This window comes from Cololabis saira, chromosome 15, assembly GCF_033807715.1.
Source record: "Cololabis saira isolate AMF1-May2022 chromosome 15, fColSai1.1, whole genome shotgun sequence".
NCBI lineage: Eukaryota > Metazoa > Chordata > Actinopteri > Beloniformes > Belonidae > Cololabis > Cololabis saira.
In genome coordinates this window covers 6,534,172-6,559,265 of record NC_084601.1, presented here as the reverse complement: position 1 = coordinate 6,559,265, position 25,094 = coordinate 6,534,172, and the positions used below count along the sequence as shown (strand labels likewise).

At 39.2% G+C, this 25,094-nt stretch overlaps 3 protein-coding genes across 6 annotated transcripts in view; all 3 read right to left on the bottom strand.

The window, feature by feature from the left end:
* Window positions 1–992: 992 nt before the first annotated feature.
* s100s (S100 calcium binding protein S) lies at window positions 993–5,925 on the bottom strand. Of its 3 annotated transcripts, XM_061741788.1 has the most exons (4): window positions 5,803–5,925; window positions 4,100–4,150; window positions 3,636–3,789; window positions 993–1,712 (listed from the first exon to the last, which is right to left on the bottom strand). In XM_061741788.1, exons 2-4 carry the CDS (start codon window positions 4,111–4,113, stop codon window positions 1,521–1,523), a joined length of 360 nt encoding a protein of 119 aa, XP_061597772.1. In that variant the 5' UTR covers window positions 4,114–4,150; window positions 5,803–5,925; the 3' UTR covers window positions 993–1,520. The 3 variants fall into 3 exon arrangements, with proteins under 3 accessions (XP_061597772.1, XP_061597773.1, XP_061597771.1); XM_061741789.1 differs by lacking the exon at window positions 4,100–4,150 and having other exon boundaries at window positions 5,803–5,877; XM_061741787.1 differs by lacking the exon at window positions 5,803–5,925 and having other exon boundaries at window positions 4,100–4,723.
* A 714-nt stretch (window positions 5,926–6,639) lies between these two features.
* The window catches only part of s100u (S100 calcium binding protein U), a 119,675-nt gene continuing 101,220 nt past the window's right edge, over window positions 6,640–25,094 (bottom strand). The window contains exons 1-3 of one of the 2 annotated variants that reach the window (XM_061742277.1): window positions 19,436–19,615; window positions 13,218–13,348; window positions 6,640–11,242 (exon numbers count right to left, since the gene is read on the bottom strand). In XM_061742277.1, the coding sequence (XP_061598261.1) occupies window positions 10,655–11,242; window positions 13,218–13,337 (708 nt within the window). In that variant the 5' untranslated portion in view covers window positions 13,338–13,348; window positions 19,436–19,615 and the 3' untranslated portion in view covers window positions 6,640–10,654. Of the gene's footprint in view, window positions 11,243–13,217; window positions 13,349–19,435; window positions 19,616–25,094 lie in introns of those variants that run through there. The other variant, XM_061742278.1, reaches the window with a different exon arrangement.
* Window positions 21,929–24,231, bottom strand: s100a11 (S100 calcium binding protein A11). The gene is made up of 3 exons (XM_061741786.1): window positions 24,098–24,231; window positions 23,872–24,023; window positions 21,929–22,264 (listed from the first exon to the last, which is right to left on the bottom strand). The coding sequence occupies exons 2-3, from the start codon at window positions 23,998–24,000 to the stop codon at window positions 22,130–22,132; spliced, it is 264 nt and encodes an 87-aa protein (XP_061597770.1). The 5' UTR covers window positions 24,001–24,023; window positions 24,098–24,231; the 3' UTR covers window positions 21,929–22,129.

The window sequence follows — 25,094 nt, the reverse complement described above, 5'->3', positions numbered from 1 at the left end:
GAAAAAAGTCAAAATTTCGTGAATAAAGTCGAAATGTTGAGAAAAAGGTCTAAATTTTAAGAAAAAAGTCTAAATGTCGGGAAAAAAGTCGAAATGTCGAGAATATTGTTGAAGTATAATTTCAAGAAAAAAGTCAAAATGTTGAGAAAAAAGTCGAAATTTCGTGAATAAAGTCGAAATCTTGAGAAAAAAGTTGAAATGTCGAGAATATTGTTGTATAGTATAAAGTATAAATTCGAGAAAAAAATCGAAATGTCGAAAAAAAAGTCGAAATGTTGAGAAAAAAATCGAAATGTTGAGAAAAAAGTCGAAATGTCGAGAATATTGTTGAAGTATAATTTCGAGAAAAAAGTCGAAATGTTGAAAAAAAAGTCGAAATGTCGAGAATATTGTTGTATTGTTGAATATTGTTGTAGTATAATTTCGAGAAAAAGTCGAAATGTTGAGAAAAAAATCGAAATGTTGAGAAAAAAGTCGAAATGTCGAGAATATTGTTGTAGTATAATTTCGAGAAAAAGTCGAAATGTTGAGAAAAAAGTCGAAATGTTGAGAAAAAAGTCAAAATTTTGTGAATAAAGTCGAAATTTCGAGAAAAAAGTCGAAATGTTGAGAAAAAAGGCGAAATGTTGAGAAAAAAGGCGAAATTTCGACTTTATTCACGAAATTTTGACTTTTTTCTCTAAATTGTATTTCAACAATCTCGACATTTTGACTTTTTTCTCGACATTTCGTCTTTTTTCTCGAAGTGCACAATAAAAAAAAATCTTCCACTCTCGTTTTTTTTTTCTCTTGCCTGGCCCTAATACTCTTCCGTACCAGACCTACCCTGCACCTCACCACTACCAGAGGACATTTTCTTTAAAAATAAATAAATAGTGCGACTTTTCCAATCATCCATTTTGCTCCGTCTCAGCTGTGTGAAATGTGTTACCTTCATCCCGAGCATTTTCAAAAGTGTTTTGTGAAACCACATAGACACCATGTAGCCATTGGTTAAATGCCATGTTTAATGTTTTTAAAGCATTGGTTATTTCAAAAAATGGTTACAAAATAGGCGGAAGAATTCCTATTTTTCAAGACTAAAACAGCAATAATGATGATCAACAACTTCATATATGTTCACAAATTATTCATGTGCAATAATATGTGCAAGACTCCTTCAAAATCAGTGCCTGCTCAAATCTAACAAACTGTCAAAACTGCTGAACTTCAGTTGAAAGATGTCGAAATATACCCTGTTGTGTGTTTAAAGTCACACGTTGCGTTGAGAACGGTGGAATTTGATCCGGATTAGTTGTGGTATGAAAAACAGCTGCAAAAGGAAAAACAGTTCTCCTGAATTCCTCATGCTTTGTGAACCCCACAGTGCTGCACATCTTCCCTGACGTTTGTTTGCAGTGTTTGGAAATTGGATGAGACAAAAAGCCGTCTGAGTCACAGTCCTTTCCCCTCCTCTTCTTCCTCTTTCTTCTTCTTCTCCTCTCACCCTCTCATTTTTCCCCTTCTTCTCTTGCAGGGATTCACTCTTTCTTCTCTGCTGATCCGCTTCCCTCTTTTGCCGTGTCATCTGTTTTGAACTCCAGGAAGAAGTCGTTGCAGGCGACTGTGAGGGCTCCCATCAGAATAATGAACTCGGTGAAGTCCACCTCCCCGTCATTGTTGGCGTCCAGGTCATTCATCACTTTCTCAACTGCTTCATTATCTTTAGAGCTCTTTGGAGCAGAAAAGAGACAGAGTTAAGAGCGTCTTCTGTTAGTCGGGCACACAAAGCTGCAGGGGCTTGTCTAAACTTGTGCAAGTATCTGCATGCATGTCTGTACTTATGTGATTCATGTTGGTAACTGCAATCTGCAGAGGTGTCAAAAGTATTCACATTCATTACTCAGGTAGAAGTATAGATACTAGAGTTTAAAAATACTCCTGTAGAAGTTGAAATATCAACTCAAGTTTTTTACTCAAGTAAAAGTAAAAAAGTACTGGTTTCAAAACTACTTAAAGTATAAAAGTAAAAGTAATGTAAGGGGGAAAAAAGCCATTAAGGACAAAAGCCATTGAAAATGAATGTATCTTAGTATAATGCAAATACATTAAAGAAGCATATATGTGTACTATTGAGCATTAACATGTGTTTCAGAGAGCAGGAGATATGATGACTAGTTGCCTATAAGTATTGTAATGGTGCAAAAAGTCAAACTTCAGAGGCATGTTATCATTTATCCTAACCTTTATTGGAATGTACATCCAAGTTTAGTTGCAGGAATCTGAGGGAACGGATGTAAGAACAAAACTGGACAAGAACATCTGAAACAACCACAACCAAATTCACTCTATCCGGATGGAGCAATTTAACTGGATAGTATGAAAAGAAACATCATAGACTCTTTCAAGCTTTACATGATCAATAATTACTTCAACCAGTATATCTGAGGGTACCAACTTCTTGCCAAACAAAATACATTTGGTTTTACTTATATTTAATGATAGTTTATTTTTATCAAACCACAATTTCAGCTTCCCCAACTCAACTGACAAATCTTCTAGTAGCTTTTGTATATTCTCCCCCGAACAAAATATATTTGTATCATCGGCAAAAATAACGCATTTTAGGATATTTGAGACTGTGCTTATATCATTAATATATAAAATGAATAATTTAGGTCCTAATATTGAACCCTGAGGCACTCCACAGGTTATATCTAAACATGAAGACCGATACTCACCCATCTGTACAAACTGCTGTCTGTTTTCAATGTAGCTTTTGACCCAGCTGAACCCCACCCCTCTAATACCATACCGTTCTAACTTTTGCAACAAGATGTCGTGATCGATTGTGTCAAATGCCTTCTTAAGGTCTATAAAAACTCCAACTGCATACTGTTTGTTGTCAATAGAGTTGGTTAATTCTTCAACTACATCCATCAGTGCCATTGAGGTGGATCTGTTGCTTCTAAAGCCATATTGATGTTCACTAAGTAACTGTTGCTTTTCTATAAAACTATCCAACCGTTCAGCAAAAAGTTTTTCAAGTATTTTTGTACTAGTTGCCTTTAAGTATTTAAGTATATATACAACCACAACCAAATTCACTCTATCCGGATGGAGCAATTTAACTGGATAGTTTTTATTTAAAGGCCGAAATGAAATAGAGTAACAAGGCTGTTTTTAAAATGTAAGGAGTAAAAAGTACAGATAATTGCGTGAAAATGTAAGGAGTAAAAGTAAAAAGTCGTCTGAAAAATAATTACTCCAGTGAAGTATAGATAACCAAAATTTCTACTTTCTACGAAATTTTAAGAAAAAAGTCGAAATGTCGAGAAAAAAGTTGAAATGTCGAGAATATTGTTGAAGTATAATTTCGAGAAAAAAGTCGAAATGTCGAAAAAAAAAGTCGAAATGTTGAGAAAAAAGGCGAAATTTCGACATTATTCACAAAATTTCGACTTTTTTCTTGAAATTGTATTTCAACAATCTCGCCATTTCGACTTTGAATCAACTTTGACTCCAGTGAAGTATAGATAACCAAAATTTCTACTTATGTAAGGTAACCAAGTATTTGTACTTCGTTACTTGACACCTCTGGCAATTTGTCTGTCATGCTACAAGCACATATTTGTCTCTTGACACATCAGTCTTACCCCCAGGTAACTCCCCAGCTCTTCCACCAGCAGCTCCTTCAGCTCACCCCTGCTCAGGGTGTACTTGTCTCCCTCCTTCCCTGAGTACTTGTGGAAGGTTTTTATCAGCATCTGCATGGCACTCTCCAGGTTGGAAGTGGGTTCCTTGGACATGCTGCAAAAAGGCATCAGGTGAAAAGGTTAGAATCCAGATCAAAATGCCCGCTCCAGCCTCGGTTTGCATGTGCGGTCACATAGCAATGGAGGCTGAAGCCACGTGGAGGATAAGATGACAAAGAGGTAATGAATAGATGGAAGGATAGCAAAGGAGAGATGCTGTCCCCGCTTCTACTCAGCGGGTTAAATAACGCTCTGGTTGTAGCGGATTTAGGTTGTGTGTTCACTACTCCTTTACTTTTCAGAAGGTCTGGATGGAGAAAGATGGAGAACAGCTTTGGGAAAGCTTTTTGAACAATCTTACACACATTGTGTCCGGCATCTTGGAGCGCCTTGTGCTGGGCTCTTGGAGAAGAAGACTGTGCACACACAGACACAGATAATTCACGTCAGTGATGCAGGGGGTGAGTGTGAACACACATTTGATTGTGCAGAAACAATACACATTCTTCTTCTTTTTTTTTTTAAACATACAAACCTTCTCATTTTGTCACTCATGGAAATTGATTTGGAACCATTAATGAATGCAATGCAGTAAAAAGTTGTTTTGGAGTGTCCACTGTCTGTGTAACAATGTTTTCATTCAAAAGGGATATCAGAAGTGAAACACAACACTTACGTTGAGAAACTGAGGGGACACGTAACCCGAGGAGCTGACATATGCACTAACCCGTGTGTGCATGAGAGCTTTCAACGCCCGCTCAGATTCAACTTTCATTCTCCAGCTTTCAGTTTACCACTTCTTCCCTGTGCATGTTCTAATAACTATTACATATGCTACACATGCTACGGTCAGTTACAGGTTATTTAGTTTGGCCACAGCAGAGACAAAGCAGAAGACTAGCAGTGACCAGAGCTGGTGAGCTGGGAAACCTCTCGGTGCTCCGTCACACTGACGCCACAGAGATGCAAATCCTATCAGTGACACAATATTCAAATCAAATTATGCAGGTTTTTTATCAGCACATCCTTACGAGTTTCATGTCCTTCAAACATTAATCTCCCATCATTATTATTATTTTTTTTTTAAGTCACCCATGAGTGGAAAGCAAACGTATCCAGTACTGGAGTTGAGGGGGGATGAGGGGGGATGACATCTCCCCCTGAAATAAAAACAGTCCAAATCATCCTCCCTGTAAAACTGCCATCCCTCCTTTCCATCCCTTATGTCATTTCATCAATGAATGTGGTTTTACTGCTATTTCAACATTTAGAGTCATCACCAGAAAAATTACTTATTTGACAATTTTCACATGTTTCAAGTCAATTTTCATAATATTGGAATTGGGATTATGGGATTTCATGATATCCCTTTTGAATTAAATAAGTATAGGAAAATCTGCCAGTGGGACAAGATTTATCTTCTTATTACAAGCAAAGAAATCTTGTTCCACTGGCAGATTTTTCTACTTATTTCAAGTGAAAATCTACTTGAAACAGGTGAAAATTGTTGTTTTTTCCAGTGATGAGTCTTGTTTTAAGTGTAATGAGATTTTTTTTACTAAAATGAGACATTTTAACTAGAAATAAGACAAATATTCTTGTTAAGATTGTGAGTTTTTGCAGTGATCCATTTTACTTATCCTGTGAAGGACAGAGTCATATTGATAAGTTCAGAAAAGTGTTTTTTATTGTTGTGTTTTGATGTATTTGATGTAAGTCCAGTGGATATTTAAAGCTTACAGAAGGCTGCATTTAACTGCTGCTATGTCATTCCTGCAGTATTTCTGCAGGTGTTTTGGTCACTGCTATTATTTGTAATATATTATATCATTTGTAATCAACACAAATTATCTGTCCCCATATGATAAAATCCACCATCCCCCCCCCGATTTTCTTTTACAACTCGAGTACTGAATGTATCCATGAAATGAGCCACACGGTTCCTCTCTTGAAGCCCCACTATTCTTCTTTTCTACAGGTGTTGGTGTTTCCACGGCAGCTTAACTCCCTTTTCCCTTTTCAGGGAAACTTTCATCGGATACAGAGGAGAAAACTGTGTGTGTCTTACCTGAGCGCTGATGGAGGGCCTCCTTTGTCTTTAAAGCGGTGCAGAGGACAGAGCCAGGGCAGAGATGGATGGGGAGAGAGTTTGCCAGCGGCTTAAATATCACCTGGCCCTCTCCCTCCTCACCCCCACCCCCCATTCTCTCTCACCCCCTTATTGCCCCTCTCTCTCTCTCTCTCTCTCTCTCTCCATCTCGGCCTTCAGGTGTGTAGCTCCCTATAATGTAATAAATTCCTATAATGTAATAATTTCATATAATGTAATAATTTCCTGAAAATGTAATAACGCCTCAAAATACAATAACATTTGCACTTAACTCAATCGAAAATATAATAAAACCCAATAAAATATCCTGACTGATATTGTAATAACATTTTTACCAATAATGTAATACCTTATTACGTTATTGGGAATTTATTACATGGAACTCAAAGTCTGCAATTTAACCCAATAGTCATTCTGGTGTTTCAAATCCAGCGTATATAACATTCTTAGATACTTAAAACACAAAATGTAGAACTCTGGACTAAAAATGATATATATATATATATATATATATATATATATATATATATATATATATATATATATATATATATATATATATATATATATATATATATATATATATATATATATATATATATATATATATATTACATTATCAGTTTTGGAAAAAAAAAAAGACCCACCTGAAAATGTAATAAATTCCCAATAATGTAATAAGGTATTGAGTTAAATGCAAATTTTATTCCATTTTCTGAAAATGATTACATTTTAGGGTGCTACAAGGTGCCCCCCACCCATCACACAGAATGAGCCACACACAAGGAAAGCAGGTTATTGTCACAATTTTATTTCGTACTGGCAATTACAGAGATTAAGCAAAAAAGTTTCAGCAATACATATGAAATATTAGCACAGTGAAGGTTATTAGACATGATAGTGGACCCACCTTTAGTCCAAACTGCTACACACACACTCTGTAGTACTTGGCAGGAAACAAGCAGATGAGAACTTGCAGTTTCCTGGGATTGGTCCCATAATTACAAGCATTTCGACTCCACAATGAGCCTTTACCAGCACGTCCACATAGTTGTCTGTGCACTTGCTATATCCAAATGGGCGTTTTACTCATTTAGGGAAAGAAAATGCATCTACTTAATTGTTGATTTATCGGGTTGGAATGGAAACACTGCTGCAAATATGCTTGCATGTTTTTAATCTGGATGAGTTAAAACTGGGTGGAGATCACACTATGGAACAGAACATCTCCCAGGGAAACTCTGAAAGGAAATGTAGCTCTCACAAGTCTCTGTGCTTTTCCAACTGGCCTCAAATGAATGATGATCTTTGATAAGCCCAAGTCTGCTCACATTTAATAAAGGAATCTACTGGTAGTGCAACTTCATATTTGGAATTTTGCTTGACAGATTCAACTGGACTGTACCTTACCTCTGCTATCACACGCCCACAAGGGATATATCATGATATATACCGTTAAACAGGAAGCTGACTGGAGATTGTGCAAAAGTCAGATGTTTCTATTATTCACATAAGTACCAAAAAGTATTATAAAAATGACAATAACAATATTACAACTGGAAGAAAACCAGAGCACCCGGTAAGTGTTAGTAGCAGGAAGCACTGCATACTGTGAGTGTAAAGTTTGAACAGTGTGAAGGAGAATATTTACAATGGGAGTGTCACAGCGAGGCAGGATTGTCACATGACCTGGTTTATTTGTTGTGCCCATTCAGCTCTGATAAGGTGCAACGTTTTAGTAGCGTGCCCAAATGTTCTGCACTCCCCAGAGGAAACTGTGAGTTTATAACATGTGGCAAGACTACGGAAGAGTATTGGGGCCAGGCAGGAGAAAAAATATTTGAGGGGAAGATTTTTTTTTATTGTGAAAGAAGTCAAAATGTCGAGAAAAAAGTCGAAATGTCGAGAAAAAAGTCGAAATGTCCAGATTAATGTTGAAGTACAATTTTGAGAAAAAAGTCGAAATGTCGAGAATAATGTTGAAATACAATTTCAAGAATAAAGTCAAAATTTCGCCTTTTTTCTCAACATTTCAACTTTATTCACGAAAGTTTGAATTTTCTCTCAACATTTCGACTTTTTTCTCGAAATTGTACTTCAACATTATTCTCGACATTTCGACTTTTTTCTCTTCAACATTTCGACTTTTTTCTCAAAATTGTATTTAAACATTAATCTCGACATTTCGACTTTTTTCTCATAATTTCGACTTTTTTCTCGAAATTGTATTTAAACATTAATCTCGACATTTCGACTTTTTTCTCGAAGTGCACAATAAAAAAAAAAAATCTTCCCCTCTCAAATATTTTTTCTCCTGCATGGCCCTTATACTCTTCCGTACAAGACAAACCCCCTTCTCATATTCCCTATGATTACCCATGAATGTGGTAAAAGAGTAACATTTTCAAGTCATCCTCATAGTGGTCCAAACCAGGGTTAGATATACGTTTTTTAAAGTTAAATATAGAGAAGCCAAGTAGAACTTAAATGATGGCCTCAGTGATAACAGTTATACGTATTACGCAACATGTGAGGGTCAGTATTATTCCTTATCTCGTTTGATGAGCGAGATCACTGGAGCCCGGGGTTACTTTCATCTGATTGTTTCCATCCCTGGGTGTGTTACTCATGAAATGCCTAATCCAGTAATTTCCCAATAGTTAATGCCTGCAGGATCCAGTTGCAGGTCAAACAAGGTCTTCAAACTGTACATGGGTGTGACCGACCAACAAAAGCCCTGAACAGCTGTGGCTGAACCCAGCAAACAAGAATGATCAATTTGAAAGAGAGCCCTCCAAAACCGAGCTCAGGTTTCTGCTGCTTTTTTAGCCACCTCCCTCTATCCAGTTCTACCCAGGGCCTCTCCAGTAAATCTATAGCACAGCACCCAACGGTAAACCTGCAAAAGTTTGACATGCACAATAACAAATGTGGAAAAAAAAAAAAAAAACATAGATAATAGCTTTCCTGGCGGTTTATTATCCTGCTTTTCTCTTTCACTTCTAATCAGCGGCTAAGGCTAAGGTTGCTCTCTACTCCTCCAGTGCCCACTGGACAATTTTGGGTTCCCTTTTTGACCAGAATGATCCTCTGGGTGTAGGTTCCATCCCTGAAGTTTAATTATTTAGTCAAGGTTCACACCTGATCTACCACCTCCTAGTTCATGACTGAGTATGACTGCACCTAAGACTCCAGTTGAACTTTTCTGAAGAAAAAACAAAAGAAAGGCCCAACAGAGTGGAGTAGCAATAGAAGAAAAGGCGTGACAACACAACCACGGTGAGCCAAAGTAATGCAAAGAGTCAGTAAGCAGTTTTATTGTGTTGCTAGATTAACCATAGCAGGGAATTAAGGAATGTGGAGGAAAAAAAAAGACTGTGTGTCAGATTCTGAGGCACCCAATAAAGAAATAATTAGACATTTCAATGAAGACACTACTATTCTCTTGTTTGTATGGTAAAAAAATAAGCCATACAACTACACTGTGTTCCTTTACCAGCTCATTTAAAACTCTCCAGTTAAAACAAAACACGTTTTTTTGTGTTAAAAAAGGATTTTTTCTTTTGTTTTCCAACTATGTCTTGATAATTAAGCTCCCCAAAGTGAAATAAAAAATAAATTCCTTTAAACCACAAGTGCCTAATGAGATGTTTACTACTTTCATTGAGGACCCGTACAACTTTGCAGCTGAGTGCAAGACATGACTGTGGTAGAAAAACGAGACAAGAGACAAAAAAACTGTGACAGAACTGTGGAGAGCATGGGAAACGTCCTTTCTGCAGCGGCGCGTTAAGACACGTCAGTCAAGTGTAGAGGGAGATTGTAGCTTGCAGGAAAGTTTTCACAGGGATATTGCATGCACAGGGTACAGCTGCATGCTATCATAGTGTATCATCATAATGAGGTAAAAGTGCTAAATAGTGGGATGCACATGCTGTACATATGAACATAGTGGTAACTGGCAGTAAAAAAAAAGCAATTGTTCTACTGTCACATACATAATCACATAAGAAATAGTGTTTTTGCAGAGCTGGGTTTGTAGTAGGGCTGGGCGATATATTGAGATTTTAATATATATTGATATATTTTCAAACGCGATATGGTACGAGACAATATCGTTTATATTGATTAAAAAAAAAAAATTATAATTTTGATATAGCTTATTTTGTGACAAATTGACTTGAATGTTTTATTTAAGATTTGCAAAAATGTTTTGTTATTTGCACAACTGTCAACCTCAGTGGAAAAGTCTGCCTGTTACTGTCTACATTGTATTAATTGCACAGTGTATTTTAATTTAATTGTTATGCAGGAAAGGGATATTTGTTTTATTTTGTTCAAGAAGCATTTTTATTCTATATATGCAGGCAGTTTATTTTTATTTCATTTGTTTTATACATTTTGATATTGTGCAGACCTCTGTTAATAAAGGAACCTGTGTGACATTTGGCACGAGGCTTTGTATTAAAACTGACTGTTTTTTTAAGGGTTTGCCTCAGAAAAAAATGAAGCTAACAGAGATGCTATGCTATAATGCTTTGGGGGAAACCCCAATTATGTCACAGAAAAAATATCGATATATATCGAGTATCGCCATTCAGCTAGAAAATATGGAGATATGACTTTTGGTCCATATCGCCCAGCCCTAGTTTGTAGTATTTCAACTTTTCACATAATTTGGCCTTTTTTATAAGTTTAAGTTTTTTTTAATTAGTGGCTTTCAAACTTATTTTGGTGTTAATGGTATGTTCTCGATAGTGTTTAATTGTAGTGTGATTTTTTTTTTCGTTTTGCAAACATGGATTGTCCCCTATGACGCCGCCTCCTCTGTCTTCTTCTCCGCTTCTTCCTCTGCAGCAACCGGAAGCTTCTCCGCCGCTTCCTCCACCTTTACCGTTTCCTCCGTCTCTTCTGCTTCTTTCCGAGCTGCTTCTGCTGCAGGAGCATCTCCTGTCTCTGCTTCCACCGCCACCGCCGCTTCCACGGCCGCTTTCACCGCCGCCGCCGCCGCTACGGCCGTTTCCTCCTTCGCCACCTCCGGTTTGGTCTCTCCCTCTGCCTTGGCCTCGACCTTTACTTCCACCTCCGGCTCTGCTTTTGCTTTGACCTCGGCGGTTCCGTCGGCCTTAGCTTCTTCATTTGCCGTGGGCTTTGCCTCCTCCTTGGCCTCTGCGTTTGCCTCGGGCTTCTTCTCCTCCGCCTTGTCGGGGGTGCTTTGCGCCACCTGTCCCGATGCAGCGTTCTGCGCGGGCTCCTCTTTGGGGACGTTACGCTGCTCGCTGAGCGAGCAGGCCAGGTAGCCGACCAGCTTCATGTACTCCTCAAAGCCGACCTTGCCATCGTGGTCGGCGTCCAGCCCCTGCCCCATGTTGTTGATCGCTTCCTTGCTCTCTGTGTCCTGGGGTAGAAGACACACAGGGGCGTCAATTGGGTATGGCAAGGTACGGCAGCTGCCACACCTTGGCTTCAAGGGTTAAATGTAAATGTTTGTTTTTTTAAATACATTTATGTAATTACTCTGTGTCTCTTTGTATTGATTATTCTATTACTTAATACATATAGAATAACTACAAATGCAAATCAGAACAACATGATCGATTTCACTTGTTATTTTACACTGCAAAAACTCAAAATCTTAACAAGAATATTTGTCTTATTTTTAGTTAAAATGTCTTAAAATGTCCTGTTTCAAGTAGATTTTCACTTAAAATAAGTAGAAAAATCTGCCAATGGAACAAGATTGTTTTGCTTGTAATAAGAAGATAAATCTTGTTCCACTGGCAGATTTTTCTACTTATTTCAAGTGAAAATTTACTTGAAACAGATGAAAATGGTCAAATAACAAGTTATTTTTCTGGTAATAACTCTTGTTTTAAGTGTAATGAGATTTTTTGACTAAAAATGAGACATTTTAACTAGAAATAAGACAAATATTCCTGGTAAGATTTTGAGTTTTTGCAGTGAGCGAGACTGCATTTGAAAAAGTTCCAGTTTTCTTGACCACACAGATAAACTACTGTACATAGCAGACTTCTGTGATGAGTATTTGCTGGACGTGTTGATTGATACTCTAGTTCAGTTCTGTGACTCGTAACCTTGCCGTACCTTAGCTTCCACTGAATTGACGCCACTGAAGACACACGACCATGAGCAGTCAACCATGACCATGATGAGTAACTCTACCTGGATTCTCTCTGGTGAAATCACCATACTCAATAAGTAAATGATCGTCTTACAGCGGGCTCACTTTACATTATATTGCTGATTGATGTCATCCTATCACATTGGATCACTTTTCGCCACCGTGACACCACTATTTGATCACAGCTTAAAAAATCTGGACAGGTGAACACCGGCCAGAGCCCGTACGGGACAATTAACGGCTTCTCTGTGGGGAACGTCACGTAATAAAGACGCAGAGGTGTCTTCAGTATTCACATTCATTACTCAGGTAGAAGTATAGATACTAGAGTTTAAAAATACTCCTGTAGAAGTTGAAGTATCAACTCAAGTTTTTTACTCAAGTAAAAGTATAAAAGTACTGGTTTCAAAACTACTTAAAGCATAAAAGTAAAAGTAATGTAAGGGGGGAAAAAAGCTATTAAGGACAAAAGCCATTGAAAATGAATGCATCTTATGCCGCGTTCCATTTGTCCTCGGAAGTCGGAATTTCCCAGTTCCCAGTCGGAATTTTCAACTGGAACGCCCCTCGAAGTGGGATTTCCTACTGGGAAAGTGGGAAAAGCTTCACCACCCCCGAGTTACCATTCCAAGATGGCTGCCATTCCCAGTTCCCAGTTCCGATTTCCGAGGTAAATGGAACGCGGCATTAGTATAATGCAAATATATTAAAGAACCATATATGTGTACTATTGAGCATTAACATGTGTTTCAGAGAGCAGGAGATATGATGACTAGTTGCCTATAAGTATTGTAATGGTGCAAAAAGTCAAACTTCAGAGGCATGTTATCATTTATCCTAACCTTTATTGGAATGTACATCCAAGTTTAGTTGCAGGAATCTGAGGGAACGGATGTAAGAACAAAACTGGACAAGAACATCTGAAACAACCACAATCAAATTCACTCTATCCGGATGGAGCAATTTAACTGGGTAGTTTTTATTTAAAGGCCGAAATTAAATAGAGTAACAAGGCTGTTTTTAAAATGTAAGGAGTAAAAAGTACAGATAATTGTGTGAAAATGTAAGGAGTAAAAGTAAAAAGTCGTCTGAAAAATAATTACTCCAGTGAAGTATAGATAACAGAAATTTCTACTTAAGTAAGGTAACAAAGTATTTGTACTTTGTTACTTGACACCTCTGATAAGACGTTAGTAAAGAGTCATAGCGGGTTCAGTAGAGAGTTTCTAACCGTGAGGATGTTGCTGAGCTGTGATGAGACGAGGCTCTGGAACTCCTTCTTCCCTAGACTCTCCTTCCCTTTGGTCGACTTTAGGAAGACCTTCACCACGGTCTGGATGGCAGACTCCATGAATCCTCTCTCTGAGGAGAGATAGATAGATAGATAGATAGATAGATAGATAGATAGATAGATAGATAGATAGATAGATAGAGAGATAGATAGATAGATAGATAGATAGATAGATAGATAGATAGATAGATAGATAGATAGATAGATAGATAGATAGATAGATAGATAGATAGATAGATAGATAGATAGATAGATAGTATTAAAACTAGGGATGGGTGATATGGACTAAAAAATGTATCACGATAATTTCTGGCATTTATCCCGATAACGATAAGAAAAATACCAATTCAACTCCACCTTTGTAACTATAAATCTATCACCACATTCAGTCTTTGGAGCCAAAACACTGCTCTAAAAGATACTAAATACTACTAAACTACACCAATTAAATGGAATTAATAAAAAACTATTAAATTAGTACACCAGCAGGAATTTATCCCTTTTTCTTTCAGGCTCATTTCTTTCTCCTTCCTTCCTTCCTTCCTCCTGCTCTCTCCTTCCTCTTTCTTTCCTTCCTTCCTTCCTTCCTTCCTTCCTTCCTTCCTTCCTTCCTTCCTTCCTTCCTTCCTTCCTTCCTTCCTTCCTTCTTCTCTTTCCTTCCTTCCTCTTTCCTTCCTTCCTTCTTTCCTTCCTTCCTTCCTTCTTCCCTTCCTCTTTCCTTCCTTCCTTCTTCCCTTCCTTCCTTCCTCTTTCCTTCCTTCCTTCTTTCCTTCCTTCCTTCCTTCCTTCTTCCCTTCCTCCTTCCTTCCTTCCTTCCTTCCTTCCTTCCTTCCTTCCTTCCTTCCTTCCTTCCTTCCTTCCTTCCTTCCTTCCTTCCTTCCTTCCTTCCTTCCTTCCTTCCTCTTTTCTCCCTTCCTTCCTTCCTTCCTTCCTTCCTTCCTTCCTTTCCATCCTTCCTTCCTTCCTTCCTTCCTACCTTATTTTCTTCCTTCCCTTCCTTCCTTCCTTCCTTCCTTCCTTCCTTCCTTCCTTCCTTCCTTCCTTCCTTCCTTCCTTCCTTCCTCTTTTCTCCCTTCCTTCCTTCCTTTCATTCCTTCCTTCCTTCCTTCCTTCCTTCCTTCCTTCCTTCCTTCCTTCCTTCCTTCTTCCCTTCCTTCCTTCCTCTTTCCTTCCTTCCTTCTTCCCTTCCTCCCTTCCTTCCTTCCTTCCTTCCTTCCTTCCTTCCTTCCTTCCTTCCTTCCTTCCTTCCTTCCTTCCTTCCTTCCTTCCTTCCTTCCTTCCTTCCTTCACGTACGTTGTGCGTGGATTTAACACAGAACCATAAATCAGTTTTACACAAAAACGTCATCAACAGGAATTCATCGTTTTTACCGTGAGATGAAAAATTCTTACCGTGGGGAATTGTTTTGACGGTATATTGTGAACGGTAAAATATCACCCATTCCTAATTAAAACATTGTGACTTGCTGAGTGAGGAAATAATCTACAGGCACGTCTGATTTAAAACACATTTCTGGACTGCAGGGTGTGCACTGCAGTGGAAAATGAAAGCAGAGAATCTCCTCGTGTGTCCGTGAGGCCTTTCGTTTCAGACGTTGGATCCAGAGCTGCAGTAACGGGTGGGGGGGGTGATAAGTGAGAGACAGTCTGATTGAGAGGTGATCTGTGATCCCCAATGGAATTTCTGATCTTTGATAGGTCACCTGATCTCCTGAATCTACCAAGAAGACTGCAGATTCAGATTACCACAGGGATTACCTAGTCACCGTCTGCCCTTCTCTCTCTCTGTTTCACTTCCTGTCTCACGTTTGCCGTCCTGTCAGCCGAGCCAGCCTCTCTCTGTCGGTGCCACTCTTTCCTCACTTACCTGCCACAGTCCTATCCTGGTTCAGTTTTAACTTAAAAACATTGAAAAGAAGGATGATTTTTTTATATCAAATTAATGAGTGGTGATGCTTGATATGTTGAGTTGGGTATTTATTTAATTAGTGATTTGATTAGATTTTTTAAGGATGAAGGAAACATGTAGACTGCACCTTTATTTTTATCTTTTTTTTTATTTCTTGAGGAATTTTTGTTATCCCCATGGAGGCAATTTCCTTTCATTACTTTGATTAATCTTTTAGAGGGTAGACAAATAATAAGCTTTGCTTCAGCCTACACCTTTTTCGGTCTAGATGGTATTTTTTATATTGGAATTTTTTTTTAATGTTTTCTTTGAACAGTGTATTAGTTTTCTTGTCATTTTTATTCTTTTTTTTGTGATGTCATGACCGAACTAAACTAAACTAAACTAAAACTAAACTTTACTACACGTATTTCCTCTATCAAGCCACTTATTTCTAGTACGCCTCTACCTTAGCAAAAGCGACAAGACGTGACATTCCGACCTGAGGAGTTATCAACAGCTAAAAAACCAGCACAAATATTTGACAGCCTACATGACTCTGACTCTGACAGCGAAGCAAACAAGAATCTGGATCTTGTCAGATACAAAGATAAGTAGCAAATAGCCGGTAAGTGACACGTTTGCAATTGGAATTCCATTCATTGCTGTTTGTGGAGATCACTTAGACAGGAATTTACAGGCCACCTCCAAACTAGTTTGCCCCAGAGCGCTCAGACAATATGTTCAAGGCAAACACACTCAACAGCTTTAGTGTTCCAATGCTTCAGAGCAAACAAGAGGTGAAGAAAAACACAAAAAAAAACACTGTAGTCTTTGTTTTCTTACAAGGATTGAGTCTGGCTCGTGGCAGCTCTAGACAGTAAATTACTATCTCAGTTACTTAAGGGCATTGCCTCTGGCATTAAGTGTATGGCCAATTAGCCTACATGCCTGTTAGTTTCATTGTACTTACAAGCACAACAAACTGACAGCACAGGATGATTAATATCTAACATTTCACTCCACCCTCTCTTCTCCTACTCCTCATTTGTATTTCAGCCATTACACTGGCACAATAGAGCCACAGGTTTGCATGAAGTCTGTGTAAACCGATGACATTGAGCAACTGTTCTGTTATGAGCCAGTATTAAAAAGCAGGTTCTCCACCTCCACATTAGGAATGGGTGATATTTTACGGTTCACGATAAACCGTCAAAAGAATTCCCCACGGTAAGAATTTGTATCTCGCGATACAAGACGAGACGTAGGTGAAGGAAGGAAGGAAGGAAGGAAGGAAGGAAGGAAGGAAGGAAGGAAGGAAGGAAGGAAGGAAGGAAGGAAGGAAGGAAGGAAGGAAGGAAGGAAGGAAGGAAGGAAATGAGCCAGAAAGAAAGAAAGAAAGACAGAAAGACAGGAAGGAAGAAAGGAAGGAAGGAAGGAAGGAAGGAAGGAAGGAAGGAAGGAAGGAAGGAAGGAAGGAAGGAAGGACGGAAGGAAGGAAGGAAGGAAGGAAGGAAGGAAATGAGCAAGAAAGAAAGAAAGAAAGAAAGAGAGGAAGGAAGAAAGGAAGGAAGGAAGGAAGGAAGGAAGGAAGGAAGGAAGGAAGGAAGGAAGGAAGGAAGGAAGGAAATGAGCCAGAAAGAAAGAAAGAAAGACAGAAAGACAGGAAGGAAGAAAGGAAGGAAGGAAGGAAGGAAGGACGGAAGGAAGGAAGGAAGGAAGGAAGGAAGGAAATGAGCAAGAAAGAAAGAAAGAAAGAAAGAGAGGAAGGAAGAAAGGAAGGAAGGAAGGAAGGAAGGAAGGAAGGAAGGAAGGAAGGAAGGAAATGAGCAAGAAAGAAAGAAAGAAAGAAAGAGAGGAAGGAAGAAAGGAAGGAAGGAAGGAAGGAAGGAAGGAAGGAAGGAAGGAAGGAAATGAGCCAGAAAGAAAGAAAGAAAGACAGAAAGACAGGAAGGAAGGAAGGAAGGAAGGAAGGAAGGAAGGAAGGAAGGACGGACGGACGGACGGACGGAAGGAAGGAAGGAAGGAAGGAAGGAAGGAAGGAAGGAAGGAAATGAGCCAGAAAGAAAGAAAGAAAGACAGAAAGACAGGAAGGAAGAAAGGAAGGAAGGAAGGAAGGAAGGAAGGAAGGAAGGACGGAAGGAAGGAAGGAAGGAAGGAAGGAAATGAGCAAGAAAGAAAGAAAGAAAGAAAGAGAGGAAGGAAGAAAGGAAGGAAGGAAGGAAGGAAGGAAGGAAGGAAGGAAGGAAGGAAGGAAGGAAGGAAGGAAGGAAGGAAGGAAATGAGCCAGAAAGAAAGAAAGAAAGACAGAAAGACAGGAAGGAAGGAAGGAAGGAAGGAAGGAAGGAAGGAAGGAAGGAAGGAAGGAAGGACGGACGGACGGACGGACGGACGGAAGGAAGGAAGGAAGGAAGGAAGGAAGGAAGGACGGACGGACGGACGGACGGACGGACGGACGGACGGAAGGAAGGAAGGAAGGAAGGAAGGAAGGAAGGAAGGAAGGAAGGAAGGAAATGAGCCAGAAAGAAAGAAAGGAATTTGTCATCTCACGATAAAAACGATAAATTCCCGTTGATGACGTTTTTGTGTAAAGCTGATTTATGGTTCTGGGTTAAATCCATGCACAACGTACGTGAAGGAAGGAAGGAAGGAAGGAAGGAAGGAAGGAAGGAAGGAAGGAAGGAAGGAAGGAAGGGAGGAAGGAAGGAAGGAAGGAAATGAGCCTGCCTGAAAGAAAGAAAGAAAGAAAGAAAGAAAGAAAGAAAGAAAGAAAGAAAGAAAGAAAGAAAGAAAGAGAAAGAAAGAAAGAAAGAAAACAGGATAAAATCCCGTTGATGACATTTTTGTGTAACAAACATGGAGGATCTGAGAGCGAGATAGATTTATAAAGGTGGAGTTGAATTGGTATTTTTTTTATCGTCATTTTAATCGTTATCGGGATAAATGCCAGAAATGATACAGATACATTTTTTAGTCCATACCGCCCATCCCTACTCCACATACATTTGTTGTAACTAATCCCTAACTCTGCTGAAACTTGGGGGATTCTCCCAGTCCTGCATGGTGACACGCCCGCTCCATCAGCTCCAGGGCCTTTGGGCTCTTATCCAGAAACACCCACATCCCCGTTTCTTCTATTCTTGGATTGACATATCTATTAGTGTGTCCTCTCACATTCATTAATTACCTGCTGACCTGGATTAGACGCTTAAACACGTGCCCTCATGTGGGGAAAATGAAATTCAAGGCGTCTTCACCGCTCACCTCAGTTTTTTTTTATTTTTCAAATCTTGTCGGAGTCGATCAATGGACAAACTATCCAGGTTATTTGCGCCAAAAGAGCCCCAAAACAATTGCGCAAGTAATTAAGTATAAAGGCCAACAACAACCAAAGGTTTCCCCTTTCCCTCCAGAGCCCAAAGGGAGATTGAGTGTTGCGTTTCCAAACGGGGTGAATGTGATACTTGCATGCGCGCAAAGTAATGACAATACTAGCGCTATAGTGGCATGAAATATTAACAGAGGAACAAGTTAGTCTGCGGCTGTAAACTACTACGGCTGTGTTTCATCCCTATTCCCCCCTCCCTGCCCGTGCACGACGACGTAAACCGCATATATGAGGGCGCAGCCGCGTCTCTCCACGGCGCACCGGGGAGACGCGGCTCCGGCGGCTCAGCCGGGCTTAAAAACTAAAAAAACAACTACAACTAAATAAACACACACAGAGAGGGAGAAACCAAGAATAAAATAAACTGTCGTAGCCCCACAGAAGTCATCCTGGTGATCCAGGCTGTCACTCTTGCGGGCCTCTTCATAAAAACACGTTTTTATAGAAACTTTGCTCCAAAAGTGCGCTTTTACGCGCAACCCGGATCCCCACGGGATCCGCTGCCTCGTCCCCCCCAGTCCAGACACTTATATTTTTGATAGATTGTTAGTTGCAGTTCATTTGCAGTCTCTCAAGTCTGATCTATCCGTATTAAATGTTAAAATTATATAATCTGAAAGGGGTAGGATAAAAACAGCCGCTGAAACGCGAAGGGAATTAAAACTAACATCAGTCATAGCGCTTAAAAGCTTGCACTTTTCTTTTAGGTTGGTGCGATTCCTAAAACTTTATCAGTTTCTGAATCTGTACTTCAGTTAAGACAGCAGAGGAGGTTTTATGGGATGGCTCTTCTTGCAGGACTTTACCGAAACGTGGCAAAGCGGTGGGCAACGCGGACCGAGGAGGAAGTTCCGAAGAAGCAGAAAAACGCACTCGACTCACCGTTTAGCGAAGTCTGCAGGACAAGAGAAGTTTTCAAAATGTGCCCAAATTTGAGTTTCCGTCTTCTGCTCCTTGCTTTTTCTAGCCGCTGCTCTGAGTACAGAGAACTTGCCAAACTAGTAGGACTGAGCAGACTCTTCCGTGATTTAGGGTTTTCTTTTTTTTCGGTCCTTAAAACTTTTTTTTTTTTCCCCCTTCACAAGTCAAAAGGGCGTGTACCTGGAGTAGTGAGAGGAAGAAGTGGGAATGTGGAGGAAGCGACCCTGACTCGTGTGGGAAGGGGAGGAAAGCGCAGCAAAAAGCCTTTATAGTGGGTTTTTATTGGAATTATGTTTGGCTCATGGGGAGAGATTCTTCCACGTCATGTGTGATTTGCAGAGTTTCAAATTCACGCCATCTCGGTGTGTCGGTGGTTTGGAGCAGATTCACGTCTGCAGGGACCAGACTGGGCGGGGGGGATTACTTCATCTGCACGCTTCATTCATTTCACATGATTTAAAAGAATAAAGTAAAAGATTTCAAACCTTATGCCCTGCATAAGTAAAAACAAATGTTACATAAAGCGTTAAAATATGTATTTTGCATAAAAATTACATTTGTCCTTGCTATTTTTTTAAAATATGTCATTATTTTTGATGTAATGGCGTGAGGTAAACCTGAATAAGTCACTATATAGTCTATAGACATATATATAGTATATAGTATAGTATAGTATAGTATAGTATAGTATAGTATATAGTCTATAGTCACTACAGGACTGTCTCAGAAAATTAGAATATTGTGATAAAGTTCTTTATTTTCTGTAATGCAATTAAAAAAACAAAAATGTCATACATTCTGAATTCATTACAAATCAACTGAAATATTGCAAGCCTTTTATTATTTTAATATTGCTGATTATGGTTTACAGTTTAAGATTAAGATTCCCAGAATATTCAAATTTTTTGAGATAGGATATTTGAGTTTTCTTAAGCTGTAAACCATGATCAGCAATATTAAAATAATAAAAGGCTTGCAATATTTCAGTTGATTTGTAATGAATCCAGAATGTATGACATTTTTGTTTTTGTAATTGCGTTACAGAAAATAAAGAACTTTATCACAATATTCTAATTTTCTGAGACAGTCCTGTATTTTGCACTAAAATTAGATTTGTCTATGCTATTTTTTTTTTTTTAAATATGTCATTATTTCTGATGTAATGGCGTGAGGTAAACCTGATTATAACCACTATAAGTCATTATAGTCGCAAACATCATTTTGGGTTTGTCTTTAAGATGCAGATCAGTTAAAAAACAATCCAAAGCCAAAAGAGGCATAACATTAACACGATCAAGCAAAGTGTAATTATCTGTACTCATGTTGATTGAACTGCAGAGCTGAATGTACCATAAGACTGCACAGCCATTAAGAAACTGGCAAAAGATGAACAAAAATGGAGATCATTGGTGCTTTTGTTCTTCTTGTCACCTGACATTCTGCACATTAAAACGACTGACGACAGGACTGGGATGACATTTACTTCAAAGTTAATGGACACAACTGTCTCCCAGGACACACACAAAGCATCATTTTTGCATGAAAAGTTACACAAGTGGACTAGTTCGTCTACAGTTAAGCTGTGGAACAGAGGTTGCAGACTTTTTTCAAGCAAATACTTTAAATTTGAGAGTATTTCTCCAGAAAGCCGACATGTTGCAAGTACTGAAGCAGTCTTGCCAGATTCTTTTGCAAGCGTGTAGTAAATTCCCCCCACAGATTACATCTCACTGTTGGTGTTTGTCTGTACGCAGAAATGAGACACAAGCCTCCACATGATTATTTGGGAATGCCTTTGACTTTGCATACACTGCACCCACATGCACGCTTTCCTGAAACGGGTGCCCTGCTCATTTTATTTGTAGTTATTTAATTATTATTTGCCATTTTTGCTCATCCCCACCCCTGCGATGCGTTCTAACATCAGGTAGAGTTAATGCAGAGCTCACATTTACTTATCGGTTGAAAGATCCACATTCTAAAACTGAAGTTATGAGCACCTTTTTTTTTTTCTTCTTCCAAAACTGAAACAAGTTTATAGACTATAAAACAGCAGGGGGGCGTGCCAGCACACATAACAACGTCTAGACATTAGAATTAATACAAAGTGACCATATCAGCAAGAATTACCTGATAAAAGAAAACATGTTGCAAAAGCTACAAGGCCCTGCAGATATAATGGGTGTTGTCCTAATTACAAAGTCTACTGAGGCCTCACTGACAGACACTGAAGAGCAGACCTGTGCATCGCTGCTGCTTAATGCCTGGACAGGCAGCTTTGTACAGGCTTTATGAAGCCCCGTGGAATAAGATATGGGGTGGGTGGTGTAGTTGTGACAGCAGAAATCCATATAGGATTACAAGCATCTAAATCATGGTTGTAATACACTCCCACTCAAATGTGCGTCGGTGGACGTCATATAATATGGTGAATGACTGACAGGAGACTGAGGGTTCAAGACAATGAAGCCTTTAATTCAAAGTACCAGGCATCAAACAAATGGTTAACTAACCATTTACGAATGTGGCACTGGTGGATGATAAAACAATTAAAATGCCCTTCGGTTTACAACCGGACAGCGGAAATGAACTGAACTGGTGCCACTGAAGTGGCATTGCACATTTAGCTGAAAAATGACAGAAGATGGCAAATCACTACTGGCTGAAGCCTCCCTGTTTGCTCGCCAGTTTGCCAATCAGCTGCCAGAACTCGGAGAAAGTCAGCTCCCCATCGTTGTTTTCATCTATGGACCCCATGAGCTGGTCGATCACTCCAGGGTCGCTGGCGTTCTGTGGGAGATCAGAGACACGGATCACTGCTGAGCTGAAACATCGCACTGCAGCACAAATAAGCCTTATAATCCGAAATGTTCCCAAAATTATCTCTGCCAATAGGGTAAGAAAAATGTTCTTGGCCAGAATTCTTAAAACTACCAAAGTAGTCTGAAATAGTGTTCTTATTTTCTTGAAACAAGGCCTTTTCACATTCTTAGGAATTAGTTTTTGCAGTGCAGCCGTCCTGCCACCTAATGGTCGAGTCCAGTAACAGAGGCCGAGTACAGTTTCATTATCATGGACATGTAATCCTGCATTACACTTAAAATATTGAAACTGTACTGGCAAATAAATCATCAAACCCATTTATTGTCCACTTGATTCCACTTAATCAAAGTTTTAAATGAATACTGAACTGCTATTCCCCCGTTATTCATTGATAAAAGAGGTACCTTAATGTCACATAAAGCCACATAGAATATGTCCTACTCAACGCATGCAATGTTTAATAGCATAATATGAAACACAAGTTCAAAGTTAAAATGAGAAAGGGATAAAATTTAAGCATTTAAGGCACAAATATAGTATTGTTTTTGCAAGCCTGATCAGCAAAATACATTTTTTGTATCTCATGATGGTGTGTGTGATATCTATAACACTGACCTACACTCAGTACTGGAGTTGAGGGGGGATGGCATCCCCCCCTGAAATAAAAACGGTCCAAATCATCCCCCCTGTAAAACTGCCATCCCCCCTTTCCATCCCTTATGTCATTTCATCAATGAATGTGGTTTTACTGCTATTTCAACATTTAGAGTCATCACCAGAAAAATAACACCAGAAAAATAACTTATTTGACCATTTTTACCTGTTTCAAGTAAATTTTCACTTGAAATAAGTAGAAAAATCTGCCAGTGGAACAAGATTTATCTTCTTATTACAAGCAAAAAAATCTTGTTCCACTGGCAGATTTTTCTACTTATTTTAAGTGAAAATCTACTTGAAACAGGTGAAAATTGTTGTTTTTTCCAGTGATGAGTCTTGTTTTAAGTGTAATAAGATTTTTTTACTAAAATGAGACATTTTAACTAGAAATAAGACAAATATTCTTGTTAAGATTGTGAGTTTTTGCAGTGATCCATTTTACTTATCCTGTGAAGGACAGAGTCATATTGATAAGTTCAGAAAAGTGTTTTTTATTGTTGTGTTTTGATGTATTTGATGTAAGCCCAGTGGATATTTCAAGCTTACAGAAGGCTGCATTTAACTGCTGCTATGTCATTCCTGCAGTATTTCTGCAGGTGTTTTGGTCACTGCTATTATTTGTAATATATTATATTATTTGTAATCAGCACAAATTATCTGTCCCCATATGATGAAATCCACCATCCCCCCTGATTTTTTTGTACAACTCGAGTACTGCCTACATCCGTAGAAACCATGTATTAGCAAATGATACATATTTGTTTTTTAGCTAAGGAAAATCCCTGTGGAGTGGAACGTGTAGCATATAGAGGCTACAAAACACCTAAATATGACATAATTAACTCCTTAATGTCAGCATGCCAAAGTCAAGAGTAATCAGCAGGCAAAAGAGACTAAGAACACCTGAAGAAACTCACCTTGACAGAGTTGGGGAGCTGAGAGGCCACCAGGTTTCTGAATTCCTCTTTGCTCAGCGTGCTGGAGGATCCGTCGCTGCCAGCGTAGGTCTTGAACTGGCTGACGATGGTGGTGATGGCTGATTCCATGATGATTTCTTTATCTGAAGGGACTGAGGAGAGAAAAGCTGATAAAACCAGATGTAGAATTGTGGTAGAAAGGGTAAAAAAGCAGCTCCTGCCTTACCTGTTTTTATTCAGGGACGGTGTTTCCAGTTGCAGCAGGTACCGAGAGCCTCGTCCCCCAACTCTGACGATCACCTCTTTAAATATACGTGCTTCATATTCATCACTGGTGCACACATCAGCGGAAAACACCTCCTCTCCCCCCAGCCTGCAGGCTGCCCTCATCACCGCCCGCTTACCACAACTCAGGCAACATCAGGAAAAAAAAAAAAAAAACGAAAAAAAAAAGCTGCACACACACCAAAACAGGAAACTGCCACGCTGACCTACAAAGGTCAAAACTGTACTGATGATCGCACAAAAGTCCATTTCAGTCTGTTTGCAGAGCAAGGGATTTAACAAGGGATAGCATCATGCCACTTTAATCAAATGACTGAATCACGCATGTCTAAGCAGTAATTAGTTTACACAAAACATGACTCAAATGACGGCACTGGAGACAAATGTGTACGGCCTCATGTGAAACGCAACCTCCCTGCTGTACGTCGTATGTGGACAATATTCCTCCCAGTGGAGCATAATGGAGGGTTTATAGTTGCACTGCAAATCTGTTTTTTTTTTCATTCTCTAATTAAAGTCATACTTTCAGGAGTTACAGAGGGAACCCTCTCTGGTCGACTGCAATGCATCTTAGCTGACGTACATTTCAAGGAATGTCACAATCCGGTGTGCGGTTGCCCAGGTGTTGTGTGGTGAGTTTGTGACTGTGTGTGAATAAGATCATTCTCAGAATATTTAATCTGGGTGAAAGCGTTTCAGCTCGGCACGGCCGTTCTGCCAGTCGTGGCAACTCAGCCACTTACTGAACTCTGAGTCAGACGTTGTGTGTCGCACATCTTTGGAAATTTTGAGCACCAGAACAAGCCACAATTGGAAAAAAAAAAACCTAGTCTCAGGCTTTTCACTGGGAATCTACAGGACTGTCTCAGAAAATTAGAATATTGTGATTTTCTCTAATGCAATTACAAAAATGTCATACATTCTGGATTCATTACAAA